General features: G+C 38.3%; 1 protein-coding gene across 1 annotated transcript; it reads right to left on the bottom strand.

The window, feature by feature from the left end:
- Nucleotides 1-13,386: 13,386 nt before the first annotated feature.
- LOC119821794 (vomeronasal type-1 receptor 4-like) lies at nt 13,387-14,286 on the bottom strand. Its single transcript, XM_038340910.1, has one exon. It carries the CDS (start codon nt 14,278-14,280, stop codon nt 13,387-13,389), a length of 894 nt encoding a protein of 297 aa, XP_038196838.1. The 5' UTR covers nt 14,281-14,286.
- Nucleotides 14,287-24,106: the final 9,820 nt, after the last annotated feature.

Below are 24,106 nucleotides of genomic sequence, written 5' to 3'. Positions count from 1 at the left end.
TGTCCATTGGTGAGAGAGGAGTGTTGAAGTCTCCTATTATTAGTGTGTGTGGTTTGATGGCTGCCTTGAGTTCTAGAAGTGTTTCTTTTACATAAGTGGGCGCTTTTATCTTAGGGGCATAGATATTCAGGATTGAGACTTCAAACTGAAGGATTTTTCCTGTTATGAGTATAAAGTGTCCCTTTCCATCTCTTCTGATTGATTTTAGTTTGAAGTCAATTTTGTTAGAAATTAGTATGGCCATACCCGTTTGTTTCTTAGGTCCATTTGCTTGATAAACCCTTTACTCTGAGTAGGTATCTGTCTTTGTGGTTGAGGTGTGTTTCTTGTAAACAGCAGAATGTTGGATCCTGTTTTTGTATCCAATCTCTTAGCCTGTGCCTTTTTATAGGTGAATTGAGTCCATTGATATTAAGTGATATTAATGACCAGTGGTTGTTAACTCCGGTCATTTTTTTTGTAGTAGAGTTTGTGTGTTTCCCTTCTTCTAGTTGTGCTGGTGAAGGGTCGCTAGATGCCAGAGTTAATGTGGGCGTTGTTGGACTCTTTGGTCTGTGGTTTTCCTTCTATTACTTTCTGCAAGGCTGGATTTGTGGCTACGTATTGTTTAAATCTGTTTTTGTCCTGGAATATCTTGTTTTCTCCATAGATGGCGAATGCAAGCTTTGCTGGGTATAGTAGTCTAGGCTTGTATCCATGTTCCCTTAGTGTCTGTAGCACATCTATCCAAGCTCTTCTGGCTTTCATGGTTTCCATTGAGAAATCAGGTGTAATTCTGATAGGTTTCCCTTTATATGTTACTTGACCTTTTTCCTTTGCAGCTCTTAATATCTGTTCTTTATTCTGTATGTTTTGTGTTTTGATTATTATATGGCGTGGGGATGCTTTCTTTTGATGCAGTCTATTCAGTGTTCTTGTACCTTCTTGTACCTTCATAGGAACATCCTTCTTTAGGTTGGGGAAGTTTTCTTCTATAATTTTGTTGAATATATTTTCTGGGCCTTTCAGTTGTAATTCTTTTCCTTCTTCTACCCTAATTATTCTTAGGTTTGGTCTTTTCATGGTGTCCCAGATTTCCTGGATGTTTTATGTTAAGAATTTGTTAGATTTGTTTAGTTCTTTAATCTGTGAATTTATTTCCTCTATAGTATCTTCAGAGTATGAGATTCTTTCTTCCATCTCTTGTATTCAGTTGGAAATACTTGTCTCTGAAGTTTCTGTTCATTTACTCAGAGTTTCCATTTCCAGTCTTCCCTCAGATTGTGTTTTCTTCATTACCTCCATTTCATTTATCAGGTCATGTACTGTTTCCCTTACCTGTTTGATTGCTTTTTCTTGTTTTTCTTGTTTTTCTTGGGTATCTTTGAGAGATTTAATTATTTCATCCACCTTTTTGTTTGTCATCTCCATTTCTTTATGGCAGTTTTTACCTCCTGTTTAAGGTCCTCTTTTAATTTCATAAAGTACTGTTTAAGGTCGGTTTCTTCTATGTCTTCTGGGGTAGGGTGTTCAATTCTTGTTGTTTCGGGATATCTGGATTCTGGTGATGTCATGTTGCCTTTCATGTTGTTGGAGGAGTTCTTGCATTGGCACCTGCCCATCTCTTCCTTCAAATGGAGCCAGAAGGCCCTTGGTGTCCTAGACCAGTCTTTGCTGTGACTGAATATGGTTGGATCTCCCCAGTGCCAGAGCTGGAGCTATTCCTTGTGGCACAATCTGAAGAAGCCCGCACTCCCTTGCAGGGATCCTCAGACCTGCCTGGAGGCCAGAGTTTAACCCCTTTGGGTAGATGGCCTTAGTACAGGAGCAGGACACCTGAAAACACTAGAGAAGGCTTGGGAGAGGCAGGGATATGAGAAACAAAGACAAGCCTGCAGAGGGAGCTGGGGGAGGGGGTCTGTGCTCTCTTCCAGGGCAGGTTGCCCCAGGGTCCGCACCCACTCACCAGTCCAGATGGAACTCCAGGGCACAGGATCAGGGATTCCAGGCAGCCCAGGGACACCGCCAGGACAAAAGGGCTGTTAGTTGAATTTTTGTATCCTCCTTCAGATTTCAGACCTCTTTTCTGAGAAGTTTGGTGATGGAGGATTCTCATTGTCTAATAAACACCTGCCTTGGCTTTTTGATAGGGCAGGATTTAGATAGGTGGAGTAGACAGAACAGGAAAAAGGAAGTGAGGTAGATGGCTCAGAAAATTGCCCTGTCTCTCCTCTCTGGGACAGATGCGATGAAGCCAGCCGCCAGGTCAGACATGCTGAATCTTTCCCGGTAAGACACCACTCATGGTGCTATACAGATTATTCAGTATGGGTTAGTCAAGATGTGAGTAAGAGGCTGGAACTAATGGGCCAGGCAGTGTTTAAAAGAATACAATTTGTGTGTTCTTATTTCGGTTGTAAAGCTAACCATGCGGGAGCTGGGCGGGATGAAAAGCAGGCCTGCCTGCAGCTCATCACTACAGTTTGGTACCAATATATACCATTTCTAAAAGTACCTCAGTTGACTGAGTTTTGTTAAAGTGGTCATATCCTTATTCAGATTTCTAAACTCTTGAGAAGTATGGTATTAGTCTGTAAAGACTGTACCATTTCTAAAAATGCCTCATTCTTAGCACTATTGTCAAACCATATTTTTTTTCTTTTTTTTTAATTATTTTTGTCAAACCATATTTTTAAGAAAAAAAATTGAGGACAAGACTAATCCCCAGAATCAAAGATAATGATGTAGAAGGGACATCATATAAGTCTTGTAAAACCTTGCACATGGTGTAAGTAAAGAGTCTATTGAAACCTTGGATGGTAAGGTTCTCTAACATAATGCCCTTTTAAATTAGCAATTTATGATCTATGTTTAGATTATTAAATCTTACCTGTGGTTTAATTAGCTGGATTAGGTGCAGTAACCATTACGTGCCAGTAGGTATCAGGGGCCACCTACAAAACTAACCCAGCGAGGCAGTTGGAGTCATGTGACTGGTATGAATTTTAATTTTAGTTTAAAATGCTGAAAGATATGCTTAGATCAAACATAGTTATTAATAAAAATCACAAACTGTGAGTATCATGGTGGGTCCTGATCCATCAGCAGCCACAGCAGCACAAGGATAACAAGATAATAGCAGGCACCCAGGAAAGCCTGTATCCCATCTGAATTTTTGCACAGTGTATGTGTGACAGGACATAAACACTGGGTCTAGCATGGGGACTAGAAGCCACTCTGAGGTGAGTAATGAAATAATATAAAGAACTGTGGCTGATCTGCAATAAGAAAAGCCACCACTTCATGAGAATTCTATAGCCAAATGAACTGCTGGCTCCACGCACAGGCCATGGACAGCTGAAAGAGAGCTTTCACCTAGCCAGGTGCACTCTGAGCTTGCGGTGGGCAGTAGAGTCGGGGGAGAGGGTCTAAAACCAAACTTTTAGGCAACAGATGATGACATAAGTCACAAAACAATCCCACAACAGTTTAGAATTATGAATAATAAAAGGATTATTTATTTAAGGGGAAAACTTACAGATCACTGTCCTAGACAACAGTCCTCTGTGAGAATAGGAACAGAGTCTAACAGCCGGAACTGGGAACATGAAGTCAGACAGTGGGTGCATGGTTACCACTGCTTTTAAGGCATAAGCGACCATGCCCAAGTGGGCTGATATCTTAAAGGCTATTGGCTGAAGGAGCAGAATGTGCTCCCACAGGACCTTGTGGTGTACAAGCAAATGTGATAAGGCAGAAGATACTGGTTTTGGAGGTAAAATGGGAAATGCAAGGTCATAGGAGAAAGATTTGTTTGTAAAAGTTCCATGAACTTGTAAAGCTGACTATTGCAAGAACAACCCCCAGTAAACACCAAGTTATGTGAGAAAACCCCAGAATATGTAAATAACTTAGGGCAAATACTTATCTATGTAAAGGTTAGAATTTTTCTATCTGAAGGGAAAAAGATAACAACAGACACTTTCTTATGGCATCTTTCTATTTACTGCATGTTGAAAAAAATCCTCCCTGAAAAATCTCTCTCTCCTCCCATCAGCAGTGTCTCCCCGATTATTTCTACATCTTTCTCCCTCTGCCTCTCTGCTGCTGCCCTGTTGTCTCTATCTTTTCTGTCTACCTCTCTTCATTGCTACCCTCTGTTCTTGCTCTCCTCCTCAACATCTGCTGCCTCTCATCTTTTACAGTCAAATTTGAACAATTATGTTACATTTTTAGGGCTCTACCCCTTTTCAAAACCCAATAAGCTATGTAGTTTCTCCCAAACTTGGAATGTCACAATGACTAACCAGTGAGCAACCATGACTCTAAGTTGGTGAGGGTTCTCAGACAGTAAAAATTTGCTCAGCATTGACCACGAGATTGAGACTATGTACTAAAAGTCAATTACTAAGAATGATATATCTAATCAAGTTGCTTCTATTCTGACCTTGAATCAGTAGAACCAACACCTGGAAAAAAAAAGACCTCGTGTATTTGTCACTAGGGGCAACAAGATATTATTCTCAGGGTCAACCAGCCTGCTTTGAATATATTCTGAAGTCCAAAATTAGCTGTATGTATAATAAGGCTGTGTGTGTAACTTGAGAATTCTGTGTCAGTCTGAGTAATGTAAAATATAGGCAGAAATCATCTTTCTGACTAACCACAACTATATTTGTGGCCATGATATGAAATATTTTCACAAGACAAACACACAAGCAGTGAGAATACACCCAAAGCTGTTGTTATTAGGGAAGAAAAGAAGATCTTACGGAAGAAATGAAGTGACTCCGTAGAGTAATCACAGACAGGAGCAACTGGTTCCACACTCAGTGACCCCAAGGCTCTTCCATGTGGGGATCCCCACCAGGGAATCATGCATTTGATTGGTTGGCTTGTTAAACACTAGTTGCCACTGCTGTAATTCCCACAGCAAACTTGTTTGTTGGCAGAAAGAGTTAGGGCAGAAACCATCTGTTAATGGAATTTCTGGAGTTCATTACCAAACCTCAGTCTTCTTTCGCTAACAAGGACTTGTTTGTGGCTAGGAAGAGCAATTAGTGGAGAATTAGAGAGAAGAGTGAGAGAGAAGACAGAAGATGAGAGGGAAAGGAATGGAGGAACTGGAAGATAGAAATAGATGAAAGGGAGAAGAGAAGTAAATCAATCACAAATCGGTGAAATTAAACTCATGTAGGAAAAAATTATTGCTTTTACTTGTTGCCAGATTTTGTCAGTGTTATTGCTACTTTTATTACATTGTTTTTCTGTTAATTTCAATATCTCCTGGATTCTTTCTGTATATAAAAATGTACAATTAAGTCTTTTGGGGTGGGAAGTTTCACATTCTAAATGTGAAGCTAAGTGATTAATTATCTCCATGGACCTCAGGAACTAAAGAAACTGTTAGCCCTTAGTGCTCACTGATTAATTAATACATAAACCTGAATGAGGAAAATCCACATCCTAATGTTTTTCAGAGCTACCTTATAGAACTTTCTTTATGGTTTAACCTCACTTATCTGCTTTCACTCCTGACCCACACGGCTGTGTGTAAATCCATATTAGGCTCCTTTCCCAATGATTCTCATTCTTTTCCTTTATCTCTTCTGAGTTTACTTCATGAGGGTTGCCTGACACTACACACCAGCAAGTAACAGTGTTGTGTGATCCTATGGAACCATTAATTCCACAGGGTAGCTTAAAGCAAACATCCCTTTAAGCACAACGTAAAGAAAGAATATATTTTCTGATCCCTCTTAGTCCTCTCACACGAACACTTTTGGAGTAAGAAGTTTCTCTTTATTTTATGCTGTCCTTTTCTCTCCAAACATATTAAATGCATTTGGATAATGTTGAATTTTTATTCAAGAATCTGTGTTGGCAATGTGTAAAATTTTCCTGAAGGTATTTGTATCATTATAATCACTGAAATTTAAATAGTGCATATTGGCTTTTGATCAGTTCTGTACTTTTAATGTTTAGAGTATATTCTGAAGAGGATATTAAAATACAATTCAGTGTAAAATTCATAAACCTTGGACATTAATTTTTTCAAAATTAAATCAGTTGACTTAATAGTGACGTAAGTCTATTCACATGCATTAGTTTGTTTTATAAATAATTAGTTTGTTTGCTGAAAGTTTGCCTTGGTAATTTTGCATTTAAATCATTACTTAATATCATTTTAATATACATTATTAAATATGAAATTGTCATCAATATTACAAATTATGTCTGTAAAATTTGTGGGATAACTTTTGAAAATTGTGACTATTTGTTTATTTATTTATTAAAAATTTCCACCTCCTCCCATCCTCCCATTTCCCTCCCTCTCCCCCTACTGCCCCTCCCCCTCCCTCTCCAGTCCTAAGAGAAGTCAGGGTACCATGCCCTGTGGGAAGTCCAAGACTCTCCCCCCTCTATCCAGGTCTAGGAAGGTGTGCATCCAAACAGACTAGGCTCCCAATAAGCCAGTACATGCAGTAGAATCAAAATCTGGTGTCATTATTATTAGCTTCTCAGTCAGCCCCCATTGTCAGCCACGTTCAGAGAGTCTGGTTTGATCACATGCTCATTTAGTCCCAGTCCAGCTGGCCTTGGTGAGTTCCCATTAGATCAGTCACACTGTCTCCGTGGGTGGATGCAACCCTCGTGGTCCTGACTTTCTTGCTCATGTTCTCCCTCTTTCTGCTCTTCATCTGGGCCTTGGAAGCTCAGTCCTGTGCTCCAATGTGGGCCTCTATCTCTTATCTTCATCCATTGTCAGATGAAGCGTCTATGGTAATATATGAGATATTTATCAGTGTGGCTATGGGAGAAGGCTAGTTCATGCACCCTGTCCTCTGATGCCTAAGGACCTAGCTGGGGAAATCCCCTTGGACACCTGGGAACACCTCTAGAGCCAAGTCTCTTACCAACCCTAAAATGGCTCTCTTATTTAAGATATCTTCTTCCCTCCATCTCAACCATCCCATTCCGCCAAGCTCTCCCCAATCTTCCTCTTCTCTCTTCTCTCTCCCCATCTCCCCATCTCAACCCATCCCCACCCCTGCTCCAAACTTTTCCCAGTGATCTTGTCTACTTCCAATATACAGGAGGATAAATATATGTTTTTCTTTGGGTTCACCTCTTATTTAGCTTCTCTAGGATCATGAATTATACTTTCATTGTCCTTTGTTTATGGCTAGAATCCACTTATGAGTGAGTACATACCATATTTATGTTTTTGGGTCTGGGTTACCTCACTCAGTAAAGTGTTTTCTATTTCCATCCATTTGCATGCAAAATTTAAGATGTCATTGGTTTTTTTTACCACTGAGTAGAACTCTAAAGTGTATATGTGCCACACCTTCTTTATCCATTCTTCTATTGAGGGGCACCTAGGTTGTTTTCAGGTTCTGGCTATCACAAATAATGCTGCTATGAACATAGTTGAACAAATGCTTTTGTAGTATGATTGGGCATCTCTTGGGTATATTCCCAAGAGTGGTACTGCTGGATCCTGAGGTAGGTTGATTCCCAATTTCCTGAGAAACCACCACACTGATTTCCAAAGTGGTTGCACAAGTTTGCATTCCCACCAGCAATGGATGAGTGTTCCTGTTACTCCTCATCCTCTCCAGCTTAGGCTAACATTGGTGTTTTTTTACTTTAGCCATTCTGACACGTGTAAGATGGTGTCTCAAAGTTGTTTTGATTTGCATTTCCTTGATAGCTAGGGAGGTTGACATTGACCTTAAGTGTCTTTTGGCCATTTAAACTTTTTCTGTTGAGAATTCTCTAGAACTAATCCTTTTAATCATCTATAAGAGGCTATCCCTTTGGTAACAGAGAAGGCAGAAAAATTCCAGATTATAGAGGCCCATAGGCTGAATAGCCTTGTTGATTATATCTATCACCATTCTCCACTTTCCAGATTTCTATTTTGACAACAAATACAGGAGATTCTAAGGCCTGGCAGATTCTTCTATTTGTCAAGCATCTAGTTGATCTTGTACCAGCTGTTCTTAAGCCTGCAACTTTTCCTCAGCTAGAGGCCACTGCTTAACCCATATTGGTTTCTCAGTTAACCATTTTAAAGGTAGGGCTGTTGGTACCTCTGAAAGTTTATCAATTGTTTTATGCGCTTGTGCACCCTGAATGGCTGGTGTCCATCATCTATAATATCTTCTAATATTTTCTTCAGAAACATATGTTTTGGGGCTGCAGGAATATTAATATGGGTATTCCATTGCTGCAGTAGGTGACAACCTCACAAATTCACTATAATATTGGCTATATATGGCCTTAGTCTTCCTATTTGCCCTTCTGGCCCCATGCATTCAACCCATCTCATGCTTTGTTTTACCCAAGATAGGGTTCCAATTGCCAGGAACTGAACATCTACCTCTTGAAGAGACCAATTTGGATACCAAGATTCTGGAGTAATAATACTTACATCTGCACCCATGTCTAATAAGCCTTCAATAAAAATGCCATTTATACAAACTCTTAGCTTTGGTCTTTAATCATTTATAGAAGTCTGCCAAAATATACGTTCCCTCTGTCCTACTGGATTTTTTGACTCATCCTCCACATTTAACCCATCATTCAGACCAATATTGCTTTTTACAGCAGGCATTGGATTTTTTTAATTTTCTTGGTGAGACACGTTCTCCACTGTAACTGGGAATTACTGGACCACATTAGTCATGGGTGCCTGTGAGAGGCCTCCACAGCATTTCTTGTTATCGGGTTGCCTTGTCTATCTTTCATTGACCTACACTCATTTGTCCAATGTTGGACTTTGCCACATCTCCTACATGTACCTGAAGGCTGAGTCCTCCTATTTCTGCCATTTCCGGAGTAGGTACTATTCCTAGGAATCCATTGTCTCCAATACCTTCTCATATGTCCCATTTTACCACAATTAAAACATTTGGTATTTTGATGTCTTCTCTTATCATTGGAAATTGCTTCTCCTACCCATGTTTCAGTACCAAAATCAAGTGTCTCAACATTCATTGCATCCAAGACCCATTCATCTAAGGGTTCCGATCTGATCTTTAAAGGCCCAAGGATCTCTTTGCACTCTGTTCTGGCATTCTCATAAGCCAAAGAGTCAATTATTATACATCTTGCTGCTGGGTCAGTTACCCTTATTTGTACAGCCCTAGTTAGTCTTTGCAAAGTGTCACTAAAAGGTTCTCCCTGATTCTGTTTAACCCTAAGATATGATTCAACTCTCTTTCCTAGTTCCTGAATCCTGTACCAAGCCTTTAAATCTGCTGTGCTACATAGGGACAAGTTGTGGTCATCATAAAGAGCTTGATTCGTAGGATCAGAGAAAGGTCCTTCCCCTAGAATTTGATCTAGGGAAATCTCAAGTCCATTTGTTTTTTCTTATTGCTCTAACATTCCCACATCTTCTTTAGAAAAATACCTCCAAAGTAATTGCTGTCCACTTTCTAGGACTGCTGAGATTAACTGAGCCCAATTTTGAGTCATCGCTTTGTTAATGAAAGCCCAGGTTTTGACCATCTCCCTAAGAAAGGACGAATGTAGTCCATAAGCCACAATGGCTTTTTTAATTTCCTTTGATTCAGTCATACGTATGTATATTCTTTGACAACCTTAGGGTACTTGGGGCCAGATACTTTTTCTGTTGCTCTTACTGGAAAGACAGGCAGCACTCTGGAGAAGCTATCCCAGAGAATTTTACATACTGACGAGGTTAAATTTTCCCTTTGTACCTTTTGTTTCTGGTCATCAAATTAGATAATTTCTTCATTATTTTTCAAATCTGTTTACCATTGCCTTTTGTAATGTCTTGATTTCCTGTCCAGTGTTTTGCTCTAATGCCCTCATTGAGGATTTCAAGGTATGAAGTCTTTCCAGTAGAATAATGTCTAATCCTTGAACATAACCTTTATAACACACATATGTCATACCCCTTTGCCAGAGTCTGATTAATACATTCAACAATGCAAATTCTCTCAAATAATGTTTCAGCACTCACTGTCATTGATTGGGTTTTATATGCCAAATCATCTGTTTCTTTCTCCAGAATGCTTAGTATTCTGTTAAATGAATTTATATCCTTCTTCAGATTTCCAAGCTCTTTCTTGAGAAAAGTGGTTTCAGTCTGTAAAGACTGCACCATTTCTAAAAACACCTCATTCTTAACCCTACTGTCAAGCCATTTTTTAGAAAAAAAATATTGAAGACAAAACTAATCCCCAGAATTAAGGTTAATGATGTAGATGAGAGATTATAAACGTCTTGTAAAACCTCACACATGCTATTGAAACCTTGGATTGTTAGGTTGACTAACATATTACCCTTTTAAATTAGCGACTTATAATCTATATTTAGTTTATGAAATCTTACCTGTGGTTTAATTAGCTGGACTAGGTGCAATAACTATAACCTGCCAGTAGGTGTAACAGGCCACACACAAAACTAACCCAGCTGGGCCAGGCAATGCAGTTGGAGTCATGTGACCGGTATGAATCTGATTTTAGTGTGAAATGCTAAAATACATGATTAAATCAATAAATAGTTATTAATAGAAATCACAAACTGTATGTACCAAGGTAGGCCCTGATTGGTCAACAGCCACAGGACCACAGGGATAACAAGATAACAACAGCAGACATCCAGAAAGCCCATATCCCGTCTAAATTTCTGCATAGTGTGCAATGGCAGGAGGACTGGAATCCAGTCTGAGGTGAGTAATGAGATGATATAAAGAACCGTGGCTGATCTGTGTCAAGGAAAGCCACTGCTTCATGAAAATTTTATATCCAAATGAACTGTTGGTTCCAAGCACTGGCTGCAGCCAGCTGAGGAAGGGCCTAGCCAGGTGCACTCTGAGCTGGCTGTGGGTAGTAGAGCCAGGGGGGTTCTAAAACCAGATGTTTGTTGGGCACTGGATAAAGGCATAAGTCCCAAAACAATCCCACACCAGTGTAGAATTATGATTAATAAAAGGGTTTTCATTTAAGGGGAAAACTTACAGATAACTGTCCTAGACCACAGCCCTCCAAGCAAACAGGAACAGAGTCTAGCAGACAGAGCAGGCGCCAGAAGCAAGACAGTGAGTGCATGGCTACTGCGGCTTTTTAAGGCAAAAGAGACCACACCCAAGTGGGCTGGAATCTTAAAGGCTATTGGCTGAAGGAGCTCCCACAGCACAATCCGTTGTCAAATCTATGTCTTGCATACTCTTCCATGCCTCTGCTCAACTTAAACACATTAGACCAACCTCTATGACCTCTGAAATCTACTCCAAATGCTTTCCTGCTTAGGTTTCATGTGTTTTCAACTCCTCTGCCATTAATACATACTCTTGACATATAGAGTCTTTGTTATTTTGTGAGACACTTTTGTTTTTTTTTAATTTATTTTCGTTTACTCTTCATGTCTTTCACATCCTGCTTCTTCATCCCCTTCATTTTGCAGTCCCTCTGCCCTTGCAAACCCTCCAAATAAAACAAAATAATATTTAAGAGAAAAAATTTAAAAAAGAGAAGGAAAACATAAATCTCTTCATGGAAATGGTAGTGTGACACAGTGAGTCATGCAGGAAACTTTTATCCATTTACCTTTACTTGCAAGTGCTCATTGCAGAGACTCATTGGTCTGGTTCTGGTCTTCTGGAACTTTGATCTTGATTATCCTGCTGCTGTCCTGAGTTGTAGAAATCCTGCAGCTTTGGGTCTGAAGGGATGTTCCATTCACCTGCTTCAGCAGATCACAGATTGGATTGATGTTAGGGTAGGTCAACACATGATCATTTTCTTGGCCTGGGTAGTTGTAGGCTTGGTCAGAGCACCAGATCTTCATTGTTTTCTGGAATCTAATATGATAAGCAAGCAAGTGATTTTGTCTTTGAGTGATTCTGTGTGATGCATTACATTTACTGATGGCTATATGTTGGCCATCCCTGCGTCTTTAGATAAATTGTGATAGATTTTTGTTTTAAACTAACATCAATTCATTATAATGAATCAGAAAGAAAAGCATTAAAGTGCATCCATAAAATAGCCACTCCAAGGAGAACTTGTCCAGGCCAAAATTCTGTCCATTTCAATGAACTTCTATACAGTTAGAAGAGACATGTTGAAGCCATACAGCTTTGCTTGGGGTTTTACATTGTCACTAGCAGCTACATTTTTATGGCCCATTGCACCAGAAAAAGAAAAATGTCAAAGTGAAAAAATACAAAATAGTTATTTTTATATCTTCTTTTATAAATCATGGATGCATTTACCTGTTCATTACCTAATGCCATGTTCTTTGTTTCCTTTCTAAATGCTGTACAGAAGTTGTACTGGTACGCATTTACATATATACATGTACACGGCTAGGATCAGTGTATGAAAGAGATCATGTGATCCTGTTTCATTGTGAGATTTTGTGACTTGGCTTAAAATTATCTCTTATAAGTGCATCAATTTTCCTACGCATTTCGTGATTTCATCTTTTACTGTGGTCAATTAATAGTCAATACTACATAAGAACACACATTTACTTTTCAATTTATCTCTCTTTAGTTATGTAAGTGGGCCCTATTTTCTTGCTATAATAAATAGAACAACAATGAAAATGGATGTTGAAATAGCTCTAGGGTATTATAAGGAAGTCTGTGAGTATACACCCAGGAGTGAAATACCTTGGACAAATAGTAGTTCCATTTTCTTTTATTTTGATAATTCCCAGGACTGATTCCCATAATGGCTGCATTAAATTTTTTCAAACTCTTTATGAAGCCAGCATTACACTGATGTCAAACCAGATAAAGATAGAACAACAATAAAAGAAATATACAAGTCAATATCCATGAAGCTAAAATTCTCAATAAAATAATAACAAACAAAGTTCATGATACACCGAATCCACCTTTCATTGTTATTAATTTTTGTGTGAGGTGGAAGGTATTAAGCCTATTTATATTCTGGTATTGGGATAGACTAGAGCAGTTCTGTTATGATCAGGGCATCCTGAGGAACAAGTTAATTGCCAGGAACTATTTCAGTTTTCCTTGAAGGTAGAATGTAGAACACATATCCGTGAAACCACCTAGCAGCCAAGATCTCCTGACAGAATGAAAGCCACAAGTAGGTCACTTTTATTGACAGCTTTTTCCAGAGTCTGTCGAACACCAGGTTGTCAAAGGAAAGACACTCCCAGCTACGAGAGTATAGTGGATCGCAAACAATATGAACAGCTCATTAAGGCTGCTAATCCAACCAGCTGACAAAGCTCCCATATTCATTTCAGTAGTCTTAAAAAGATAAGGTGCTACCTACTTAACTTTCTGTATTTTGAGTGTGACAGGTCAGTAAACTACTGAACGCCAATCAAAACATATCATTTTTGTAATGAAAGTGACATTCAATGATTTTTATTCCTTATGTGGCATCAAAAGTGCCTGGACAGAATAGAGTAATGATTCATGAGAACAAATGGTCCAAAAGATGGAAAACACAGAGAAGTCAGGTTACTGATATTTACCAGCCACCAGTTGTGACTATTTAAAATAGCAGCGTAGCCTCTTAAGATGGAGGAGAGAGTATAAAAAGCCAAAAAGTTAGACAAAAGAATCAGAATGTTCTGGGTGACTCTGGACTCAGGTGAGGTTCTTCTGGAACCATGAGAGCTGCGGATGTGTTGAACCCTCTGCTTGTGTCTGTACAGAATGACAATCATGGCGCCACTGGACCATGCCATGAGCACAGAAAGAAAGACTTCAGGGCAAACCACCAATGCTGCATAGAGTAAATTACCAATTTTATTCCACCGTACAATGGAGCAGTATCCAAAATCTCGTTTTTGTGACACATTTTTGCTGTTCCTGCTCAAAATTGTGTATGAAAAATAAATGAAATTTATGGACATGTACAGGATCCAGAGGAGGGAAATGAGGCAGCCGATGTATTTCTCAACTTTGGCTTTATGATCCTTCCAGCAGGATTTTTTGGGGCAAATGGTTAAAGCCTGAAAGACACTCAAGAGGCAAGTAGTACCAATGGACACACTCCTACCACATCCCTGAATGTACAATAGGAGCTGACATCCAAAATCATTCAAGAATTGCTTAAGTCCCCAAACTGCCATTGTTTCGGGCACTCCTGTAGAGAGAATGATCAAGGCATTGGCTGCCATTACATTTATCAGAATCACATCTGTGGACTTTAATGTGCATTTTCTGCAGTAAAGGACTAGATAGTAGAAAATTAGAGAGAAATTTCCCAGTATTCCAGTCATAGTTTGTGATAAGAAAATAATGCTGATAGCCAGATTCCACAGGCTCATTCTGTGACTTGGTGCAATTTCACTTAGAATTTGGCCCTGCTAGTCTTCTGGCCAAATTATTACTTACAAATATTTGCAGCCTGCAGTAAAGGAAGAAGCCTATTTATATATAAAGTTATTTTATATGTATATTACTGTGAAGATGAACAATAGATTAGAATATACCTAATGTTAAGAAGAGATATCAAACTTCAGAGAAAATGAAACATTCAGAATGATATGACATTGTCTCATGAGTAACAACGAAAAGTGACAGTCCATACAAACAAGTGTAATGAAAGACTTCCAGAATACAATATTATATGGTCATAATGCTAATAAAAACAACTTCAACAATGTCCAAAATTTAATTATATCAATGCTTAATGTATCTTTTTAGAGATATGAAATGAGAAATTTGTAATGACACTGAGAATATTTCTATGGACTTGTGGCATGGCAAATGACCCTTGACCTTTCCTCATGTGTATCCCTCTTTGGTTTAATCTGAAATTAGAGCTCCCTTTTCAACTTTCTTCCTGAAGACTCCCTTGGAAAAGTACTTAACCCGATTCTTGAAACTGGCAGTCAAAATGTCCAAAATAACTCCATGTTTTTATCTTGTTTTAACCTTTTTGATTGCTCTCCACCAATTTCTGCACACTATTATGCAGTATATACTTGCTCTAATTTGATTGCCTTTTAAAGCTCCCTGTAAAATGAATTAGGGGCAATACTGTGAGAAATATTTCTTTGCAATTAATAACCATGGCCACTTTAAGAAGACTTTCAATTTCAAGTTTTGTCATGCTGAATGAACTTTGGGTCTTTACCCTGTAACATTTTTTTGGAGGCAGAGTTTCTTTGTAGTTATGAACCCTGTCCTGGAACTAGCTCTTGTAGACCAGGCTGGCCTTGAACTCACAGCGATCCACCTGCCTCTGCCACCCAAGTTCTGAAATTAAAAGCATGTACCACTACCACCTGTTTCTGCAACAGTTTTATATAGGACAACATATCAATAGCATTAAGACATTTTAATTATAGTTTAAGTGATAACTTATCTCCTTAAAACATAACTTTATGCAAATCATACCACATAGACACAAAAATGTGTGCACAAACATATCAGAGCCATTAGAGAGAAGGGGATAAGATACCAGATATGATGAAATCTCATAGACTGAACAATAGTAAAAAGTAAGACAAAGTATGCCAGCAGAAATGACAAGAAGGATGGAATACGATGCATGATAGCTACTGAAGGAATGTTTACAGTCTTTATTGAAACTGTCCACTCTCGCCATATCTCTTCAACATAGTGCTTGAAGCTCTAGCAATAGCAATAAGACAACATAAGGAGATAAAGGGTATTCGAATCGGAAAGGAAGAAGTCAAAGTTTCATTATTTGCAGATGATATGATTGTGTACATCAGTGACCCCCAAAACTCTTCCAAAGAACACCTACAGCTGATTAATACCTTCAGTGTTGTGGCAGGTTACAAGATCAACTCAAAAAAATTTAGTAGCCCTCCTGCATACAAAGGATAGAGATGCAGAGAGGGAAATCAGAGAAACTTCACCTTTCATGATAGCCACAAATAGCATAAAGTATCTTGGGGTAACTCTAACCAAGAAAGTGAAAGATCTATTTGACAAGAACTTTAAGTCTTTAAAGAAAAAAATTGTAGTGGACACCAGAAAATGGAAGGATCTCCCATGCTCTTGGATGGGTAGGATCAACTTAGTAAAAATGGCAGTTCTACCAAAGGCAATCTATAAATTTAACGCCATCCCTATCAAAATCCCAACAAAATTCTTCACAGACCTTTAGAGAACAATAATCAACTATATATGGAAAAACAAAAAACCCAGAATAGCCAAAACAATCCTATACAATAAAGGATCTTCCTGAGGCATTACCATTCCTGACTTCAAACTCTATTACAGAGCTACAGTAATGAAAACACCTTGGTATTGGCATAAAAACAGAGACATTGACCAATGGAATTGAATCAAAGACCTAGATATTAAGCCACAAACCTATGAATACCTGATTTTCGACAAAGGAGCTAAAAGTTTACAATGGAAGAAAGAAAACATCTTCAACAAATGGTGCTGGTATAATTAGATATCAATCTGTAGAAGAATGAAAATAGACCCATATCTATCACCATGCACAAAACTCAAGTCCAAATGGATTACTGGCCTCAATATAAATCTGAACACAGTGAACCTGAAAGAAGAGAAAATGGGAAGTAGACTGCAACACATGGGCACAGGAGACTACTTCTGACATATAACCTTAGTAACACAGACAACAAGAGCAATATTGAATAAATGGGACCTCGTGAAACTGAGAAGCTTCTGTAAAGCAAAGGACATTGTGTTAAGGCAAAAAGGAATTCTACTGAATGGGAGATCTTCACCAAACCCACATCAGACAAAGGTCTGATCTCCAAAATATATAAAGAACTCAAGAAACTAGACATTAAAATTCTAAATAACCCAATTAAAAAATGGGGAACTGATCTGAACAGAGAATTCTCATCAGACGAAGTTCAAACAGTCAAAAGATACTTAAGGTCCGGTTCAACCTACTTAGTGATCAGGGAAATGCAAATCAAAAAACTTTGAGATACCATCTTATACCTGTCAGAATAGTTAAAAACACCAATGATAGCCTATGCTGGTGAAGATGTGGAGTAAGATTTACACTCATCCACTGTTGGTGGGAATGCAAACTTGTGTAACCACTTTGGAAATCAGTGTGGTGGCTTCTCAGGAATATGGGAATCAATCTACCTCATGATCCAGCAATATCACTCTTGGGAGTATATCCAAGAGATGCTCAATCATACTATAAAAGCATTTGTTCAACTATGTTCATAGCAACATTATTTGTAATATCCAGAACCTGGAAACAATCTAGATGCCCCTCAATGGAAGAATGGATAAAGAAAGTGTCAAATATATACATTTTAGAGTACTATTCAGTGGTAAAAAAAATAATTACATTTTGAATTTTGTATGCGAATGGATGGAAATAGAAAACACTATCCTGAGTTGATGTAGGAGTGTTTCTATCTGCTGTTTCATTGGTTAATTAATAAGAAACTGCTTGGTCTGAGAGGTTAGAACATAGGTGGGTGGAGTAGACAGAACAGGATGCTGGGAGTGAGGCAGATGCCTTGGGCAATTGCCCTGCCTCTCCTCTCTGGGACAGTCACCATGAAGCCAGCTACCAGGTTAGACATGCTGAATCTTTCCCAGTAACACACCTCTTCGTGGTGCTACACAGATTATTAGAAATGGGTTAATCAAGATGTGAGAATTAGACAATAAGAGTCTGGAACTAATGGGTTAGGCAGTGTTTAAATGAATAGTTTGTGTGTTGTTATTTCAGGGCATAAGCTAGCCAGGCGGCCAGGCAGCAGGAACGCAGCCTGCCACTCCACTGCTCCTGCTACACTGAGTGAGATAACTTAGACCCAAAAAGATGAATATGCTATGTACTCACTCATTAGTGGACTCTAGCCATAAACAAGGGACATTAAGCCTATAGTTCACAAGCCTAGAGAAACCCAAATAACAAGGTAAACCCATAGGAAAACATATATAGATCCTCCTGGAAATTGAAGCAAACAAGATTGCTGGGCAAAAGTTGGGAGCATGAGGGTGGGGGTAGGGGTGGAGGTAGGGTTGGGGGAAGGGAGAGGGGGTGAGAGAAGGGAGAAAGGAAAGACTGGAGAGAGCTTATGGGAGTGGAAAGGTGGAAATGGAGCAAGGACAGATATAGGAGCAGGGAAGAAGATATCTACATTAAGGGAGCCACATTTGGGTCGGCAAGAGACTTGGCTCTTGAGGGGATCCCAGGTTTCCAAGGTGATGTCCCCAGTTAGGTCCTTGGGCAGCAGAGGAGAGGGCTCCTGAACTGGCCTTTCCCCACTATCACACTGATGATTATCTCGAATATCACTATAGAATCTTCATCAGATGACGGATGGAGATAGAGACAGAGACTCTCATCAGAGCAATGGACTGAGCTCCCAATTTCCAGTTGAAGAGCAAAAGGAGGGAGAAGATGAGCAAGGAAGTCTGAACTGCGAGGGGTTGGTCCACCCACTGAGACAGTGTGCCTGTTCTAATGGGAGCTCACCAAATCCAGCTGGACCAGGACTGAATGAGCATGCAATCAAACTAGACTCTCTGAATGTGGCTTACAATGGGGGCTGTCTGAGAAGCTATTGATAAAGGCACTGGCACTTGTTTCTACTGCATGTACTGGCTTTTTGGAACCCTAGTCTATTTGGATGCAAAGCTTCCTAGGCCTGGATGTGGGGGTGGACTTCCCACATGGCAGGGTTCCTGCCCTCTCTTAAGGAGGGAGGGTGAAGGAGGAAGAGGTGAGTGGGGGAGCGGGAGAGGAATGGGAGGAGGGAAGGAAGTGTAAATTTTTGAATGGAAAAATTAATAAATAAAGATGTGTCTCTATGAGATTGGTTGGGGAAGGTAAGAACACACACATGATTTGAGAGTAGAAGGAGAGATAATGTCCATGCAACAGATAAACTGGAACACAGTCAGAGAGATGGGGAGGAAGGGTGGATTTAACAAAACCCTAAATTTGAAAAATTCTTAAAAACAAAGATATTTTAAGCTGATAAAAAAGATAATAACATTGATTAAATGTGAAATAAGAAATGATGAAAATAAATTGGATTTGTTTGTAGATGAACCAAGAACCTTGTAGCCTGGCATGTCAGTGAATGTTACAAAAGACTGGAAAACTGGTGACATCTGCTTATATGGAACAAATACAAACCAGCACTCTAATACTCAAATTCTGAGAATAACTCGTGTCTTGGTTCTGGTTTCTATTACTTTGAAGAAAAACCGTGATCACAGTACCTCTTATAAAGGAAAGCATTTAATAGGGGCTTGCTTACAGTTTTCAAGACTTAATCCATTATCTTCATGGTGAGAAACATGGCAACATGCAGGCAGACATAGTGCTGGAGAGTTACCCGAGTTTTATATCTTGACCTGCAGACAACGGGAAGTGAGCTGACTTCCTTGAGACAGATCTCAAACCTCAGCCCCAGCAAGATACACAACTCCAAGAAGATCACACCTCCTACAAATGCCACTCACTAGAGACCAAGCATCTAAACACATGTGTTTATGGGGCTCATAGCATACACATTCAAACTACCACATTCTACTATCTGGCCTCCATAGACTTCTTTTTTATTGATTTTTATTGAGCTCTGCATTTTTCTCTGTTTTCCTACCTGCCTCACCCAAACCCACCTTCAAGCCTTCTGTAGTTTATGCAGGAGAACTTGTCTTTTTCTACTATCTACTTCCCATGTTGATTAGATCTATATAAGTCTCTCTTAGTGTCCTCAATATTGTCTAAGTTCTCTGGGATTGTGGTTTGTAGGCTGGTTTTCTTTGTTTTATGTTTTAAAACCACCTATGAGTGAGTACATGTGATAATTGTCTTTCTGTGTCTAGGTTACCTCACTCAAAATAATGTTTTCTAGTTTCATCCATTTTCCTGAAAAATTAAAGATGATGTTATTTTTTTCTGCTGTGTAGTAATCCATTGTGTAAATGTACCACATTTTCCTTATCCATTTTTTGATTGGGGGACATTTACATTGTTTCCAGGTTCTAGTTATGACAAACAAAGCTTCTATGAACATAGTTGAGTTTATGTCCCTGTGGCATGATTGTTCATCCTTTGGATATATACCCAAAACTGGAATTTACTTGGTCTCGAGGAAGGTTGTTTCATAATTTTCTGAGAAATCACCAAACTGACATGCAAAGGGGTTGTACCAGCTTGCATTCCCACCAGAAATGCAGAAATGTTCCATTTTCCCCACAATCTCTCCAGCAAAAGTTGTCATCCGTGTTTTTGATCTTGGCCATTCTTACAGGTGTAAGATGGAATCTCAGAGTTGTTTTGATTTGCATTTCTTTGATCACTAAGGATGTTGAACATTTCCTTAAGTGTCTTTCAGCCATCTTAGATTCCTCTGTTGGGAGTTCTCTGTTTAAGTCTGTACTCCATTTTTAATGGATTATATGTTCTTTTGGTGACCAATTTCTTGAGTTCTTTATATATTTTGAAGAACAGACCTCTGTCAGACGTGGGGTTAACAAAGACCTTTTCTTGTTCTGTAGGCTGTCATTTGAATTGTTGACTATGTCCTTTTCTTTACAGAAGCTTTTCAATTTCAGGGGGTCCAATTTATTAATTGTTTCAGTGTCTGTGCTGCCGGTGTTATATTTAGGAAGTGGTCTCCTGTGTCAATTGTTCAAGTGTACTTCCCACATTCTCTTCTGTAAGGTTCAGTATGGCTGGCTTTACATTGAGGTCTTTGATCCATTTGGACTTGAGTTTTGTGCATGGTGATAGATATGGATCTATTTTCATTCTTCTACATGTAGGTATCCAGTTATGTCAGCACCACTTGTTAAATTTGCTCTCTTTTTTTCCATTTGATATTTTTTGCTTCTTTGTCAAAAATCAGGTGTTCTAAGGTGTGTGGATTGATATCCAGGTCTTCTATTCAGTTCCATTGATCCTACTGTCTGTTCTTATGCCAATACCAGGCTGTTTTCATTACTGTAGCTCTGTAGTAGTGTTTGAAGTCAGGGATTATTATGCCTCCAGAAGTTCTTTTATTGTACAGGATTGTTTTGGCTATCCTGTGTTTTTTCATATCAAGTTGAGTACCATTCTTTCAAGGTCTTTGAAGAATTTTTCTGGGATTTTGACAGGCATTGTGTTGAATTTGTAGATTACCTTTAGTAATATTGCCATTTTTACTATGTTAATTCTGCCTACCCAAGAGCATGGGAGATCTTTCCACATTCTGGGGTCTTCTTCAGTTTCTTTCTTCAGAGATTTGAAATTCTTCTCATACAATTCTTACACTTCTTTGGTTGGAGTTATTCCAACATAGTTTATGCTCTTTGTGGCTATTGTGAAGGTTGTTCATTCTCTGATTTCTTCCCCAACCCTTTTATCATCTGTGTACAAGAGGATTACAGATTTTTTTGAGTTAATCTTGTATCCTCCTACATTATTGAAAGTGTTTATGAACTGTAGAAGTTCCTTGGTAGAATTTTTGGGATTGCTTATGTAAACTATCATCTCATAAACAAACAGAGTTTGACTTCTTCTTTTCCAATTTGTATCTCCTTGATCTCCTTTTGTTATCTTATTGCTCTAGCTAGGACCTCAAGAACTATATTGAATAGATATGTATAGAGTGGACAGCCTTGTATTGTTTCTGATTTCAGTGGAATTGCTTGGAGTTTCTCTTCATTTAGTTTGATGTTGGCTGTTGGCTTGCTGTATATTGCCTTTATTATGTTTAGCTATGTTCCTTGTATCTCTGCTCTCTTCAAGACCTTATTCTTAAAGGATGTTGCATTTTGACAAAAGCTTTTTTTTTGGCATCTAATGAGATGATTGTGTGGTTTTTATTTTTCAGCTTGTTTTTATGGTGGATTATGTTGACAGATTTTCAAATCATCCCTGCATCTCTGGGAGAAAGCCAACTAGATAATGGTGGAGGATGGTTCTGATGTGTTCTTTGATTCAATTTAACAGTATTTAATTTAGTATTTTTGCATCAATGTTCATGAATGAGATTGTTCTGTAATTATCCTTCTTAGTAATGTCTTTCTGTAATTTGGGTATGAGGGTAATTGTAGCCTCATAAAAAGAGTTTGTCAGTTTACCTCTGTTTCTATTGTGTGGATAATTTGAGGAGTATTGGTATTAGTTCTTCTTTGAAAGTCTTGTAAAATTCTGAGCTGAAACCATCTGGTCCTGGGCTTTTTTGCAGGGGAGACTTTTTGATGACTGTTTCTATTTCTTTAGCAGTTATAAGTCTGTTTAATTTGCTTATTTGGTCTTGATTTGATTTTGTAAGTGATATTTATTCAGAAAGTTGTCCACTTTCTTTAAGTTTTCCAAATTTGTAGAGTACAGGTTTTCAAAATATGACCGAATGATTCTCTGAATTTCTTCCATATCTGTTGTCATGTTTCCCTTTTCATTTCTAATTTTGTTAATTTGGGTATTTTCTCTCTGCCTTTTGGTTAGTTTAGATAAAGGTTTGTCTATTTTGTTGATTTTCTCAAAGAACCAACTCTGTCTCATTGATTCTTCGTATTGTTTTCTTTGTTTCTATTTTGTTGATTTCAGCTCTCACATCAATTATTTTTTTTTGCCTTCTAGTTCCCTTATGTGAGTTTACTTCTTTTTGTTCTAATGTTTTCAAATGTTCTGTTAATTCACTATTGTGGGATTTTTCCAGCTTCTTTATGTAGGCATTTAGTGCTATGAACTTTTCTCTTAACACTGCTTTCATTGTGTTCCATAAATTTGGGTATGTTGTGTAGTCATTTTCCTTAAATTTTAGGAAGTGTTTAATTTCTCCATTTATTTCTTCCTTTACCCATTGAAAATTCAGATGAGCATTACTGAATTTCCATGTGTTTGTGGGTGTTCTGGAATTAGTATTGCTGTTGACTTCTAGTTTTATATCTTGGTGATCTGATAGCATACATTGTGTTATTCCAATTTTTTCATAGTTGTTGAGGTTTGTTTTGTTACTAAGTATGTGGTCAATTTTTGAGAAGATTTCATGAGGTGCCGAGAAGAAGGTATATTCTTTTTTGTTTGGATGGAATATTCTATAGATGTCTATTGAGTCCATTTGAGTCATAACATCTGGTAGTTCTCTTATTTCTCTGTTCATTTTTGTCTGATTGACCTGTCCAGTGGTGTGAGGGGAGTGTTGAAGTCTCCCACTATTAGTGTAGGGTTTATTGTGTGATTTAAGCTTTAGAAGTGTTTATTTTACACATGAGTTTACCCTTGTATTTGGGGGATAGATGTTCAGTATTGAAATTTCCTCTGATGGATTTTTCCTGTGACTAATATGAAATGACTTTTTTTGTATCTTTTGACAGATATTAGATTGAAGTCTATTTTGTTAGATACTAGGATGGCTACACCTGCTTGTTTCTTAGGTGAATTTGATTGGTATATTTTTTCCAACCCTTTACTCTGAGACAATTTCTCGAGGTTGAGATGTGTTTCTTGTTTGCAGAAGAAGGATGGAATCTGTTTTCCTATCCAATCTGTTAGCCTGTGCCTTTCTATAGGTGAGTCGAGTCAATTTACATTAAGGAATATTAATGACCAGTGATTGCTCTCTCTTGTTAATTTAGTTTTCATTGTTGGTGATGTTAATTTGTGCCTTTTTTCCTTCTTTGAGATTTGCTGCTATGATAGCATCAATTGTCTGTGTTTTTATTGGTTTAGCCAACTTCCTTGGGTTAGAGTTTTCTTTCTAGCATTTTGTGTAGGGCTGGGTTTGTGGCAAGGTATTGGTGAAATCTAGATTTGTCATGGAATATCTTGTTTTGTCCTTCTATGGTGATTGAAAGTTTTGCTGGGTATAGTAGTATAGGCTGCCATTCCATGGTCTCTTAATGTCTAGCCTTCGTTGTCTCCATTGAGAAGTCAGGTGTAATTCTGATAGGTCTACCTTTATATGTTACTTGGCATTTTTCGTTTGTAGCTCCTAATAGTCTTTTCTCTGTATGTTTAGTGTTTTGATTATTATGTGGCAAGAGGACATTTTTGGATCCAGTCTATTTGATGTTCTGCAAGTTTCTTGTATCTTCATAGGCATATTTTTCCTTCGGTTGGAAAAATTTTCTTCTATGATTTTGTTAAATATATCTTCTATGCTTTTGAATTGAACCTCTTCTCATTCTTCTATACCTATAATTCTTATATTTGGCCTT

This window comes from Arvicola amphibius, chromosome 8 (assembly GCF_903992535.2).
Source record: "Arvicola amphibius chromosome 8, mArvAmp1.2, whole genome shotgun sequence".
NCBI lineage: Eukaryota > Metazoa > Chordata > Mammalia > Rodentia > Cricetidae > Arvicola > Arvicola amphibius.
The sequence above is the reverse complement of the archived record's forward strand: the minus strand, read 5'-3'. Positions and strand labels throughout refer to the sequence as shown.